At 41.2% G+C, this 14,234-nt stretch overlaps 1 protein-coding gene across 2 annotated transcripts in view; it reads right to left on the reverse strand.

Moving 5' to 3' along the window:
- Positions 1-1,949: 1,949 nt before the first annotated feature.
- FAM124A (family with sequence similarity 124 member A) overlaps positions 1,950-14,234 on the reverse strand; it is a 44,613-nt gene continuing 32,328 nt past the window's right edge. The window contains exons 4-5 of one of the 2 annotated variants that reach the window (XM_027751131.2): positions 7,621-7,773; positions 1,950-6,950 (exon numbers count right to left, since the gene is read on the reverse strand). In XM_027751131.2, coding sequence (XP_027606932.1) covers positions 6,882-6,950; positions 7,621-7,773 — 222 coding nt within the window. In that variant the 3' untranslated portion in view covers positions 1,950-6,881. Of the gene's footprint in view, positions 7,774-14,234 lie in introns of both variants that reach the window. The other variant, XM_027751128.2, reaches the window with a different exon arrangement.

The following is a 14,234-nucleotide window of genomic DNA, read 5'->3' on the forward strand; positions in this document are numbered from 1 at the left end:
AAAATCTTTGCTCATGAGGTGTTTAGTTAGGTCTGCCACATGTCTGTGTCTAGTAGCAAAATTTCAAGGACAAAATTAGTAATCACACTGTAAGACTGAGTCAGGGATGCAGTAAGCTGGACATACACAAGTCCATGGGGCTGACAGTGCAAAAGAAACTGGCCAATGTAATCATGAAACTGCCCTCTATCAGTTTTGAAGGGTTGTGGTGACTGGTGAAGTTCCAGATGGCTGAAAGAAAGAAAATGTCATAGCCCACTTCAAGAATGGCAAGAAGAATGATCTGGGGAACTACAGGCTGATCAGTCTATCCTCAGTTCCCTGGAAGTTTACCAAGCAATCTTCAAAGTCATTTCCACACTCAAGATGGACAGGACAATGATTTGGAAAAGCCATCATGTACAAACAGTAAACAAAACTGACTGCCACCTTTGATGAGATCACTTTGTTGATGGATGGACAAAGAACACTGAATCTAACTTTCCTTGACTTTAGTAGGGCTTTCAACATAGTCTTCACGGTATCCAAATCAAGGAAACAGACTAGATGGGTGGACTATGACATGGGTGAATAACTGACTGGATTGTCAGACTTAAAGGGCATTGGACAACAGCTTAAATTCTAACTGGTAACCAACTGCAAATGGCATTCTTCTGAGGTCAACACTGGTTTTTTTCAGTTACAGTGCTGCTCAACATTTTCATCTATGTCTCGCACAAGGGGATGAAATGCATCCTCAGCAAGTTACCATATGACCCCCAGCTGGGGGTCACGACTGATACACTGAAAGGCACGGCTACCACTCACAGAGACCTTTACCAGCTGGAGAAAGGTACCAATGAGAATCACACCAAGTTCAATAAAAGCAAATACAAGCCCTGCACCTGGCATGGACTAACTTGATATGACAGTACAAGCTAAAGGACCTACTAGGTAGGGAGCAGCTCTGCAAAAAGAGATGTCGGGATCCCGGTGAACTGCAAGTTGAACATGATTAAGTGGAGCAACCTTGCAGTGATAAGGCCAACAGCATACTGGGTGGTATGAGCAAGGAAGTTGCCGTCAAGTTGGCAGAAATTATTCTTCCTGCGTACCGAGCACTCCTCAAACCACATCCATAAGGCTGCGTACAGTTTTGGGCTTCTCAGTACAAGACAGACATTGACAAACTGGAGAGAGTTCAGACGGTCAGGGAGCGACAGCATATGATGTGGAAGAAGAGGCTGAAAGAGAAACTGCAGTCTTCCAGCACCTAATGGGGTATTATAGAGAAGACAGAGACAGAATACCTCAGAGGTACAGAGTGAAACAAGAGGGAAAGATCACAGGTCTGAAGATGGCAAATTTTGACTGCAGACTAGGAAGTAATTCTTCACCATTACAGTGGTTAAGCACTGGCACACATTGCCCAGAGACACTGTGAAATTACTACCTTTGGATATTTTCAAACCTGACCAGACAAGGTTCTGAACAACTCGATTTAATTTCAAAACTTTGAGGCTTGAGCAGCTTTGTGCCTGCTTTCAGCAGGCACTTTGGACTAGACAACCTCCAGAGGCCTCTTTCAACTCCCAGTGTTTCTACAACTCTATAAGTGACATACAAATATATATAAATGTTAAACCATAAACCCATAAAAACTAAACAAAGCCAAACATACACAGCTTTGCATATACAATGTAATGTTGACACGCAGACATGTCCCATGGGGGGAATAAAGAAATGTATCATAGACAACACCATACACTGATGGAAATAAGACAGAAGGACTATTATGAAGACCAACTTATATGAAACAAACCAAGATGGGATTTAAGCATGCAAGATTACCAGTATGTGTCATAGCTCCTATTTTATCATTCAGCTTTACTGGAGCAAATTATTTAAAACACCTCAGTGAGAATCAAAAGACCCAGTCTGCAGAGGTAAAGCTGAGTCCAACATAAAAGTGTTTTTGCTATGTTTATTTTGTAATTATCCCACTGACACACACTGCCAAAAGCTGTAGAGCTTGTGGCACTGCAGTCATTTTTGAAGCCTAGTTAAAATAATGTGTGAGTCTGAACACACAGAAGAATAAGTACAATTGACTTTTTATCTCTACTTTATTTCACAGAAGAAATGCATTCTGGGGTGAGGAGAAAGTTCAGGGGAAGCCTGCAGTTCTTAAAGGACATTGTTCATAATTTAATCAAAACAATAAGTAAATGCCATGAAACATGCGCATATTCAACTAACTGAAAAGATGAGCCCCTTCTTAAATAATGAGAAGAGAATTAATGAAGCCTACCTCCAGTGAAACTCACTTCATAATCTGGCTTTTTTTTTTTATAGACAAAATGTTTTCTGTACACTATCACCTCTGTTTTTCCTGACAGTAGGACACTCAGTTTTTTACAAAATTTGGTTACAAGTACCATCAATGTAAACAATTAAAACTTTCATTTTTAGTTAGGTATCAGTACACAGAACAGAAATACTTGGAGACAGAACCAGTGAGACAGCATAAATTCAGAGTCTGTGGGGACTCATTTGGTTTTCTTCCCATTAGGAATGTGCTGAAATCTGGAGCTGAGATGCTTGCAGAGCTGCTTATTAATACCACACATGAACCTCAGGACTGACACTTGAACTATCCTGTACTTCTTTGTAGATCTCCAGTACTGGTGCTTCCTGCTGCATCGGGTGACGGCCCCCCAGATGTGCCTTCTTCTAGAGGTATGCCCTAGGTGGAAAGATGTTTCAAAGCCTCCTCTTCATGAAAAACCCCACTCAGCTTTTGTCAGGAGTTTGGGTGTTGGCACGGTGCGAGGATCAGACAGCTACATCAGGTCAAATGAGTTTTTTATTTCATGTTCAGATCAAATCTTATCTGTATTATTAAAATATTGTGAAAAGGCTCTTTTTTTTCTTATTCCAAATAAGGAATACTAAAAGTTTTAACAGATTTGAGTCAAATTTATCCTGTTGTTTGTCACATCTAGAAGTAGCTAGTGTTGATAAAATGTCTGTCCAATAAATATACAATGCTATTTCATCATTTATTTTTGTACGACCATGAACATGACACAAAATAATGAAGCATAAATTTAAATCTGTGGAGCCTGACTGTCCTAGGCATCACTGCTTGTATGGTGAATTGCAGGTTGATGGAAAAAGTGGCTAGTCTGACTTCACAGTGTATTTTGGCAGGGTACAAACAATAACATGGAAGAGGACTTTAGATAAATTGGGCTCACCATGTTCCGGGGGGGGATTTAATCTAAAGGTCATGAAAGTCAGAGGAAAGACTTCATGGGCTCTGAGGGAGCACAGAGAAGGTAAACACATCCACACCATGACAAATCCTTCATTAGTGCTATTTTTGGTCCCAGAAAGAGAACAGTTTACCCCAAAGTGCAGTAAGCTTACACAGTTTTAGAGGGTACGAGAAGGCTGATAATGTTCTGTGCTCTTAGAGCTTGAATAGACTTCCCTGTTTATTCATTGTGTTTAGCACAAAAGCCAAAGTCTACCCCTGGTACATGCTACGATACTATCTCACAGATGGGAGACTTAGACTTCAGCTTGATGCCTTTTTCCCTGTGTGGAGAAAACAACCGCAAAAGGAAAAAGCCATTAGGCATTTCGACTCTGGAGTATCCCTCTGGCCTCTTCTGGACTGGGGGTGCAGGTTAATTGGAATTCCTCCGCCTCCCCTATAAACATGTACTCAGTTTCCCCCAGGCTTCCTTCCAGAATTGTATGAACTGTGCACTTCCTTAAATGAGCTAGGGAAGCTGTTCCACGTTTTGTAACTATTATTTAGAGTATGTGTGCTTTTCTGCCCTTTTTTTTTCTTTTTTTCCCCCTTTTTCTGCAAAGTGGCAATTCTTTTGATTAAAATTATCTTGTAATTTCTCAAAAAATGAGTTTTTATTCCATACACCACAATGCCATCATGGTAGGCCTTCAGCATCTACACCTGTACATAGGCTACATCCATCATTATACATACACATTTTTACATGCTTATTTTCTCAGTGGCTAGACCAGAGCTGCAATCAGGGATACTTTTCAGAATGTGCATGATGAAATCTGTTTATTTGACCTAAATCCTGGAGAAGGTACTTAGCTTTTTACTTACATTTTTTTTTTAAATACCAAATTAACCAGAGCAAAACAAGTTATCAAGAATGTGTATTTTAAAAACATCTTTTGAAAGCCAGTAAAATTTGACTTGTTTTCCCTTTGGAGAGAAGTATTTGAGAAGAAATGTGTTTTACCCAGAAAGAAGTATGCTTGCACTGGAAATACAAAGAATAAGTTTCTGCATTACTTATTTTTTAACAGAAAAATAACAATCCCTTAAAAAAACATGGCGCTGTCATATATTTGGGCCTACATAAAAATGCTGGGTTATCTTTCAGTAAGCTGTGTATTGCCTGAGTTAGAAGTAGCAAACATGGTGTACTTGGGTTACCCCTGTCCACACAAGTAGTTCAGACAACAGCCCAGATAGCTCCCTTCCAACTGGGAATGAAGGGCTTTTTGGATGGGAGGGGTTTAAAATGTTCTCTAATGTTTCCCTCTTGGCACTTTCTACATCTGGCCTGTCAGAGATACAGTGGAGCTTTCTTTTCCCTGGGGAGGAGTGAAGCTTCTTCAAAAAAATTCTATAAATACATTGGCAGCAAAAGGAGGACTAATGAGAGTCTCTATCCTTTGCTGGATGCAGAGGGTAACAAAGTGTCAGGGGATGAGGAAAAGGCTGAGGTGCTTAATGCCTTCTTTGCCTTAGTTTTTAATACCAAAACCAGTTTCCCCCAGGATATCCAGCTACCAGAGCTGGAAGTTAGAGACAGGGAGTAGAATGAAGCCCCTATAATCCAGGAGGAAAGGGTTCCAGTCAGACACCTATGTGCCTAGATAGGATGCACCCGAGAGTAATGAGGGAAGTGGCAAAAGAGCTTGCCAAACCACTTTCAATCATTTACCAGCAGTCCTGGTTAAATAGAGAAGTCTCAGCTGACTGTAAATTAGCAAATATAATGCCCATCTACAAGGGTTGGAAGGAAGATCTGGGAAACTATAGGCCTATCAGCCTGACCTTGGTACCAGGGAAGGTCATGGAGCAGATCATCCTGAGGACCATCAAATGGCATCTACAGGACAACCAGGGGATCAGGCCCCCAGGATTTACAAAAAGTAGGTCCTGCTTGACCAACCTGATCACCTTCTATGACAAAGCGACCCACTTAGGAGGTGAGGGAAAGGTGGTGGATGTTGTCGATCTAGACTTCAGTAAAGCCTTTGATACCATCTCCCACAGCATTCACCTGAAGTAATTGGCTGCATGTGGACAGGTGTACTCTTTGCTGGGTGAAAAACTGTCTGGATGGCCAAGGCCAGAGAGCGGTGGTGAATGAAACTAAATCCATTTGGTGGCTGGTGACTAGTGGTGTTACTCAGGACTCAGTATTGGGGTCAGTCCTTTTTCACATCTTCATCGATGATTTAGATGAGGGGATTGAGTGTATCCTCAGTCAGTTCACAGAAGACATAAAGTTGGGCAGGAGTGTTGATCTGCTGGAGGGTTGTAAGGCTCTACAGAGAGATCTTGACAGACTGGGTCAATGGGCTGAGGACAATGGTATGAGGCTCAATAACATGAACCAAGTGCTGGGTCCTGCACTTGGGTGACAACAACCCCAGGCAGAGCTACAGACTGGGGAAAGAGTGCCTTAAGAGCTGCTTAGTGGAAAGGGACTGGGGGTGCTGATTCACAGCCAGCTGGATATGAGCCAGCAGTTGCCCAAGAGGCCAAGAAGGCCAATGGCATCCTGGCCTTTGTCAGCAACAGTGTGGCCAGTACAGGACCAGGGCAGCAATTGTCCCACTTTACTCGGCACTGGTGAGGCCACACCTCGAATCCAGTGTTCAGTTTTGGGCCCCTCACTACAGGAAAGACATTGAGGTGCTGGAGTGAGTCCAGAGAAGGGCAATGGAGGTGGGGCAGGGTCTGCAGCAAAATCTTATGAGGAACAACTGAGGGAACTGGGGCTGTTTAGCCTGGAGAAAAGAAGGCTCAGGGGACACCTCACTGCTCTCTACAACTACCTGAAAGAGGTGGTGGTCGGTCTCTTCTGCCATGTCACAAGTGCAAAGATGAGCAGAAATTAACCTCCCCCACCAGGGGAGTTTCAGATTAGATATTAGAAAAAAATTATTCACTGAAAGAGTGGTTAGGCCTTGGAATAAGTTGTCCAGGGAGGTGGTGGAGTCAGTCTCTGGAAGTGTTCAAGAGGCAGCTGGATATGGCACATGGGAATATGTTTTAGGGGTGATTATGGTAGTGCTAGGTTGACACTTGGACTAGACAGTCTTCAAGGTCTCTTACAACCTTGATGATTCTGTGGTTCTCCCCCTCCTCACCACTGCCAGGTCTCAGAGGTTAGAAGGAATAGTGTGTCTCCTCACAGGAAACTTCTTGCCTGACTCTACTTGAGAGGTACTGCTGGGACCCGCTGTGCTTAGAGCTGCCTTTGGAACTTGTGAAAGTGAAATAAGACCCCTTTCTTCTCCCATCTTTCTTGAGTTAAAGGAATTTCTCATAAAGTTAAAGCAGTTTGGTATCACAAATTAATCTTCATTTTCTGCCAAATTAAAACGGAATACTATATGCCTCTTCTGGCATTTCTTTCACCACCAAAGGGTCAGTCACACAAAACATCCACCTTGCAGTGCTGTGGAAAAGCCTCTGTGCTGATCATCTCCTCCAGTACAAAGGTAAAGGCACAAGCTCAGACTGCTTTACTGTACCTAGTTTGGGAATACCCATCTCAGAGGATTTTGAGTATTTTCTTCAAATATTTAACGCACTCTGCTGCATCACCTTCTCCTCAGCGAGGAACCTTCTGTATGCTCAAGGTGGACCCACTGCTGCCATTCACAAGTAGAACACGTTTGCCCTGGAAGGTATAAGATAGAGAAACCTCAGATGTAAAATTCTTCTTCATTAACTGGTGAAGCTGGGGAAGCATGATTGTCCAGAGAACATGGAGCTGCTCTCAAGGACTGTTTGTGATGCTTGGTGGGAGATGCTGATGTGAAAGAGCTGGAAGACCATTCAGAAAGAGAACGCAATGAATCATCAGCTGACTCAAAAGTATTGCACATGGCTGAAACAGGCCTTCCACTGGTGGCCGCCTGTTTAGCCTTACTGACAGTTTGTTTCTGTAGGGGAAGAGAGTCTGCCAGCTCACTGCAAAATCCATTAAGGGAAGAGTATGCAGAAACCACAGACAGGTCTGAGAAGGACAGCTTCATCCCTGTATCCACATCAGTCTCTTGGGCACCTTCCAAGTCATCAATGTTAAGCTTGGGACTGCATTTCCATGTTTTTAACCTGGTTGCAGTTGACCCAGCATTTAAAAAATGAAATGGTTCACTGAAATGAAATGTCTCTGACGCTGAAGAGGAGTTCACCGTGGGCAAGCAGAACAGAGACCTGCTTCGTTGAAATGACCATGAAATGCTGGAGGCACTGCTGGATCTGTGCGTGAAGTCTCCCCCATCACTGTGTCTCAAGTCCTCCTGGGAGAAACCAAGATAATGGCCAAGGCCGTTCTTGGGATGTACCTTTTTTTGACCCATTTCTTGTGGTTGTTCAGAGATAGATAGGTGGCTCTGAGGAAGAAAGGCTGGCAGAGTGGTGAAGTGGGAATCTGTTGACAGAGGTGGATACGGTTGCTTGCTCTGCTTTGCAGCCTTCCTACACCAACTGCGTGCTTGCTGCAGCCAGGAGAGGGAAAAAAGAAGATCACATTAATACAGAATTGGCAGTTTTACAACCATAAAGTCTCCGTTGCTGAGTTGTTACTGCAAATAATTACGAAGCAGACTTCAGTCAGTATGCTTGTAGCAAATGTTTCACTTTAGTAACAAAGAGAAACCACCCTGCCAAAATCCCAAATATTTACATAAGGAGCCTCAAAGACAACAAGAATAAACGGTAGAGAAGCCCTGCCTTGGGGGCTGAATTACACTAGCTGTAAATTCTCACTTCCTATTGACTTGTTCAGATTCATTCATATTCTCTCTTCCTACATTACTGCCTTAGTGGACAGCTGAAGAACAAAAATGAATAAATGGAAGATATATGTTACCAAAATGATCATTTCTCATTTCTTCCTTGCTGTGTTTTTTTTTTTTTTTGTTTTCCCCTCTGAAACATCAGAAAGCCTTCAGCAAGCAAGCTCATTCTTGGTCTTCCCAACAGAATTTACTACTTCTTTCAACTCTTTCACATTTTCTCTTTCACATCTGGTTAGCTGAGCAGTGCACCCTAGAACCCACTTGCTCTGTTATCTAGCTCATAGTGACATTATGCACAGACATATAATTTGCTTGTAGACACGTAGACTGAAGACTGAAACTGATGTCTATGATCTGAATTTGGACCTGAATCTCAGTCCTATGGCAGGATTCAGTTGTCTGCCTGTCAGATACTCAAGCATTTGAACAGGGAAAGCAGCTGTGACAAAGGGGGAGCCAATATCCTTCTCAGGTGGCTGGATGCCTGGTGGCTTTCCTATGGGATTAGACACTGATGCGTGAGTAACTGCACTGTGTTCGACCAATCAGAAGGTTTTTCATCATCTCATTTATTTCAGTGAGGCTTTTAGAAGTTCGCCTTTCAAAAAGTTTAATTTAAATTCTTGTTACTGGAATTTCTCGCATAATAAAAAATGCTTGATCTCTCTCCCAAAAGGGACAGAAACTAATGGGACAAAGTGCAAGATATATATTCTTGAAGATAAACAATAATCTCAGCTATGGGACTTGTCAGTTGGAAACAACAGAGGAGAAAGAAAGAACTGGGATTCCTGATCACTGTGTGCTATTAAAGTGACAAGGCTGCGACAACATGATATGAGGCAGTTTCAAGTGAGTTAAAAAGGTCTTAACGCACTATGGACAACACTGCTAAGGCCTCATCCAGAATGCTGCACATGACTCAAATCATGCATATGTGAAAAAGAATAAATTTGAACTGATAAAAATGGAGCCACAGGAAAAAAAAAAGATGAACTATCTATTAAAAAACTGAACCACAAACTAATAAAAGGTTTCTAAGAACAACAGCAGGAAAAGAGTCTTACGGGGCAAGTAATGGATAAAGACAGAGCTTATTCATTTTAGCAAAGAGATTATATGACATGACAGAAAGGGCTGAGACCTGGCAACAAAGGAGGTCTTTTGTATCCCCTGTTTCTAAAAGAACTCCATACATCGCTGCTTTTAACATCTTGCTAGTGCACATCACATTGTCTTAGTGACCTATATCTGTCATAACCATCTTCTGTTTTTTATTGAAGTGATTTTAGAGGCAAAAAAGGATTTCCACATCTGCAAAAAATGTTTTCCTCATTCATAATCAGTTAGGTAGAGATTTATAGGACAGCCAAGCCACAGAAGTTGACTTAGATGTTGTAGATTAATATATTTACACATATATATCTGTAATGAAATACGTTAATTCATAACCTATTTCTGTGTAATACGGTAAACTGTTTTCCTTAGTGCCATAAAGAATTAAATGAATTAATGGAGAAATTAAGAAATTGAGTACATATGGGTCAAATAGAAGGAGTCAATTGTCAATAAAACATTAGTCAGAAATCACTTTAGACTTCTACACACATTATTTTATTTATGCAACACATAAACCAATTTGCTTAAAAAATACTCAGCAAGATAAAAGGCTTGTGCCCATGAAGAAAATACCAGCTCCTTCTTAAATGAAGACATTTTTTGGATAACCCAGAAATAAGTATATGACACACTGAAAGTATACAACCAGATCACTCTTTTGATGGGTTTGTCTAAGAAAACACTTCTCATTATATTTTGTTTGCATTAACCAAAGGTACTATTTTTTTTTCTGCAGTAGCTCTGTTATCAGATATGTTACATGAACTCAACCATCATGCTTGGTGAATCAACAGAAGCACCTCCAGAACACTTCTACCTCTAAGAGAAACAATCATGGATTGCCCCACCATGGCTTGTTTTCACGCTATTCTCGTATTTTTGTAGACTTAGTTGATAATTTGGTAGATCAAGCATCCAGAGAAATCAAGGATTCAAGCAAGTCTCCTCTTCCTGTTTGTGAAAAGGTAAGGATGGGACCACTGGTAACAACTTGGACGAAACTGTACCTGAAAACATATGGCTTTTGGGAACAGATCTGTACTTACACCGCAGAGAGTTCTGTGAGCAGTACAAAAGCCTTGCCTTTGCCTTGCACAGACTATACCACCTGTCCACATGTATATATGTATATATATATACATATATATGTATATATACACACGAATATATGTGTATATATATATACACAGGCATCCTGGGTAGGGTTTAGTTGTCTACTTAATACAGCCAGTGGAGTCTGGCGAGCAATTCAGCTTTCCCTGAAGGAATTCTTGTGTCTGTTTAGCTGAATTGCTTTCTACGTCCTTAGGCTGCACTGAGAACATACCCACCAACTACAGTAAGAACACAGACTGTAGCTGACACAAAAATACCTGAAAGTAAACATCAGTTTTAGGTGTCTGTGATTTGGAGCTGAACCAAATCCTGCAGAGATGACTCCCATGTGTTTATTTGGCTTTGGTGTATACATGAGGCATTTTGCGCACTAATAAAAATCTCATGTATTTAGATGGATGGTAATAATTTCTTATTTATTGACATAACTTCTGACATCTATTCCAAAGAAAAAGTAATTTAATTTGGTCTCTCAGGTCACCACTGTTAAGAGATAGTTGGTCCAATTCAATTGTGTAACTGTACGTATTTGCTGTATCCTGGCTGGCTCACAAGCACACACACAGGCCACTCTGTAACGGGGATTTCAGCAACTGGGAATGCTGCCGGGCATGTGTAATTTATTAATACAGGGAAAATCTTAAGCATTTTGGGAGTACAGCACAGACATAAGAACAGCTGTTTTGAGCTCCTTCTATTATTTTGAAACCCTCTAGTTTAAATCAGATTTTGTTAGTTTGGGATTGTACATATGCAACACAACGACTACAGGTGCAACCAAATTTTCAGGACTCAAAAGGATGCTCACCCAAGGCATCACCAAAGAGGATGTCAACCCAAGGGCAATACCAGAATAAATGGATGAGGTGAGATGAAACACACCTGCTAAAACCTCTGCTCTCATGTAGAAACTTTCTATCCAAAATGCAGATAAAAAGTAAAAATTCAAAGGAAAGGGGAAATGCACTTCTAAGTGGAAGTACTTGGAAGGGGCAACCTGCCCTAAACAGTCAAATAACTTTAAGTACCTGGGCTAAAACTAACAAGAATTTACTTTAGGTAAGATACTAGTTTTAGAGTTTTGTTATTTTAAACTTTTTTTCCCTAGCTCTTTTAATGTTCCTGTGGTCAGACAGAGGCATTTCATTTTATACAAGGTATTTGCTGTTAATCCTGATACTGAGTCACAGCTTCTGGTCAAGCCCAGTTGGCCTGGCAGGAGGTAACGGTGGATCAGCGAGGAGAAGGGGACAAGTACAGCCTGCCTTAGGATGGCTGCCTGCAGGGCAGGCCAAGTGACATCACTAACACAGTTTATTTCCGAACAGCTCTGTTTACAGGAGGAATTGCTTATCTCGATAATTTTTTTAGATAAATTCAGATTTAGAAGACCTATTTTCCGATGCTGGTCTTCATTACATGGGCAGAAAAGGGAAATAATAGGGAGATATTATTTTAATGCTTTCATCTTAAAGCAATATAACTGAAGACTTTTCTGGCTATGAGAATACCAGACTGCACAACTGCAGAACAGGTAGTGCGTCAGAAGCTCCATCTCACGAAATACTAGTGAATAAAGCTTACAGGCTAATCCTATATTGTAGAGAACTGGATTATGTGGACTAATAAGACTTTTCTATATCTACATTCTCTAACTTGTCAGAGATCACAGAGAGGATTCAATGATTTAGCCAGGATTAAAACTCAGGCAAAAATTAGCTCCTAGTCCTGTGCCAAGCCCATTGACTGTGCTCCCTTGTGCCACCCTGGCATGGCACATGGAGTGTTGCATCCAGCCTTTGCATTATGTGATCGCTTCTCTTTAGTTTTTTGAGGAGGCCTCTCCCACCTCCTCAAGCTTGCCATTGGCTTTGGAAACAGTTGCATCTTCTTTAATTTTATGAATTTTTTTTTTCAAGTCCTCATCTTCAGCCTTCTCATGGCTTGCTCTCAGCATTGCCTGTTACCTCCCTGCAGCCTGGCAGAGCCCTTCCTGGTACAGCCATGCTGCCTGCAACAGGTACAAGCACCACAGAGATGCCAGAGAGGGGGTCAGTCATCTGAAAGGACAAAGAGATGATCCAAAATGACACTCTGATTTGAAATTCCAAATACAGGGACATAGGTTTGTCAGACCTTGCCACAGAGATGCGCAACAAACCCGGCCATTGACTGAACAGATTAGCTCTCTAACAGAACAGATTTTTTCATCTGGCGCTAATCTGGTGCTCATTTATAATCTCTGCACAAATCTTTGAGAAGCCTGGAGGGATTTAGAGTCTTTGTGTTTTACAATGGGCTGCAGAAGAATTTCATGATGAATATCTGGGAATGCCATGAACAACTTGTGGCGAAGCTTGCAGAAATGCACTTTTGCCTTGGGCTAACAGAAAAAAATCCATGAGTGCTCTTGCAGTCTATTTTAAGTTATCTGCTTTTTAAGAAAGCAGATAGAGATCTCCTTAAGTATTATCTGTATTAAGAACTGCCAGCAAGGTTCTGCTGAGGTCAGGACCCAGCCAGCAAAGCAATGACATCACCATTCAAGCCCAGATTTTGCCTGCCTTGCTCAACAGGAGTGCGACGGTGTTCGTTTAATTGTATTTAAACCAGTGGGATCGATCCAGGAAAAAAATCAACACAAGAAAAAATGGCGGAAGTTAGTCCTCAGTATCACCATAATACATCTTACTTGAAAGTAAGACTTGAAAAAATGTATTCAGAAGCACAAGATATCAAAAAGCAAGATGCACAAATTTGATTTAAAGTTGAATGTATTTCAAAAGTGGCTTAGAGTGTGTTTACAAAACTAGAAAAGGTGGGTGCTTTGTAATACAAAATATATTCACTCTCAAGAGTTTTTGCTGGGTGTATAGAGTCATAAGAGATCCTAGTATGCCATGAAACATAACTGCACTAACAAAAAAAATAAAGTACCTTAGGTTGAAGAAAAAAACAACTAAAAAATCTCCTCCTATTTGAATTACTGACTGATTCACTATGCCCCCCCAAAAAAACCCCAGTCATTAGTATTAAGGAGAACCAAACATCTGTGTCACAAAAAGGAAAGGAAAAATAGAATTAAAGACTTTTAACAACAGGATACTAGTATTAAACTTACAGACTAATTAGATCAGCTTAAGGCACCTCCCTTGACTGAGTCAATTTTTGCTCCAAACACTGTCCTTTTCACTGGTTTCTAAACAAACTAAAAGTAATTTTTGTAAAGGTGCCCTGGGCACATCCTTGCTTGTCATAACAGTCATAGAATGGTTTGGGTTGGACATACCTTAAAGATTGTCTAGTTCCAACCTCCCACACCATGGGCTGGGACACCTTCCAGTAGACCCGGCAGCTCAAAGCCCCATCCCAACTGGCCTTGAACACTTCCAGGGTTGGGGCATCCACAACTTCTCTGGGCAACCTGCTCCAGTGGATGCTTTTCTTGTCTTTCTTCCTCTTTGTGTTCAGTTTGGTTCTATCTGCACTATTAATTCAAGCAAGCTTGAAGCTCTTTTCTCACCTCCATTTCCCTTCCTGCAGACTAAACTGTTCTCTGCAAAATTGCCCTTTTTTTGCCTGCTTTTGTCTTTTTGCCTCCTCTGATTCTGGTTTAGATGCTCTTCTTTCTTTTTTCTACTTGTACTTAACTATAGTGACTCCAGACTATAGTAGTGAGTGTGTTTTCTTTCCTTTATCTCCCAGAATCTGCTCTTGGTAATGCTTTGAGTAACAGGGATGACATGATTTAACTGCATTTAAGACTACAGGCATATATTTTATCATCCAGCCTGACTTTTTGTTAACCATTTCACAAATCATTACGCCATTTCTTTACAAAGCCTGCTGACACTGCAGGCAGACGAAAGCATTTCAGTTTTCAGGATACTAAATAGCTGTATGCTTCCATCAGGGACATGGCA

Source organism: Pipra filicauda, unplaced genomic scaffold (genome assembly GCF_003945595.2).
Source record: "Pipra filicauda isolate LSUMZ 115617 unplaced genomic scaffold, ASM394559v2 scaffold28_size6257848_pilon, whole genome shotgun sequence".
Taxonomy (NCBI): Eukaryota; Metazoa; Chordata; class Aves; order Passeriformes; family Pipridae; genus Pipra; species Pipra filicauda.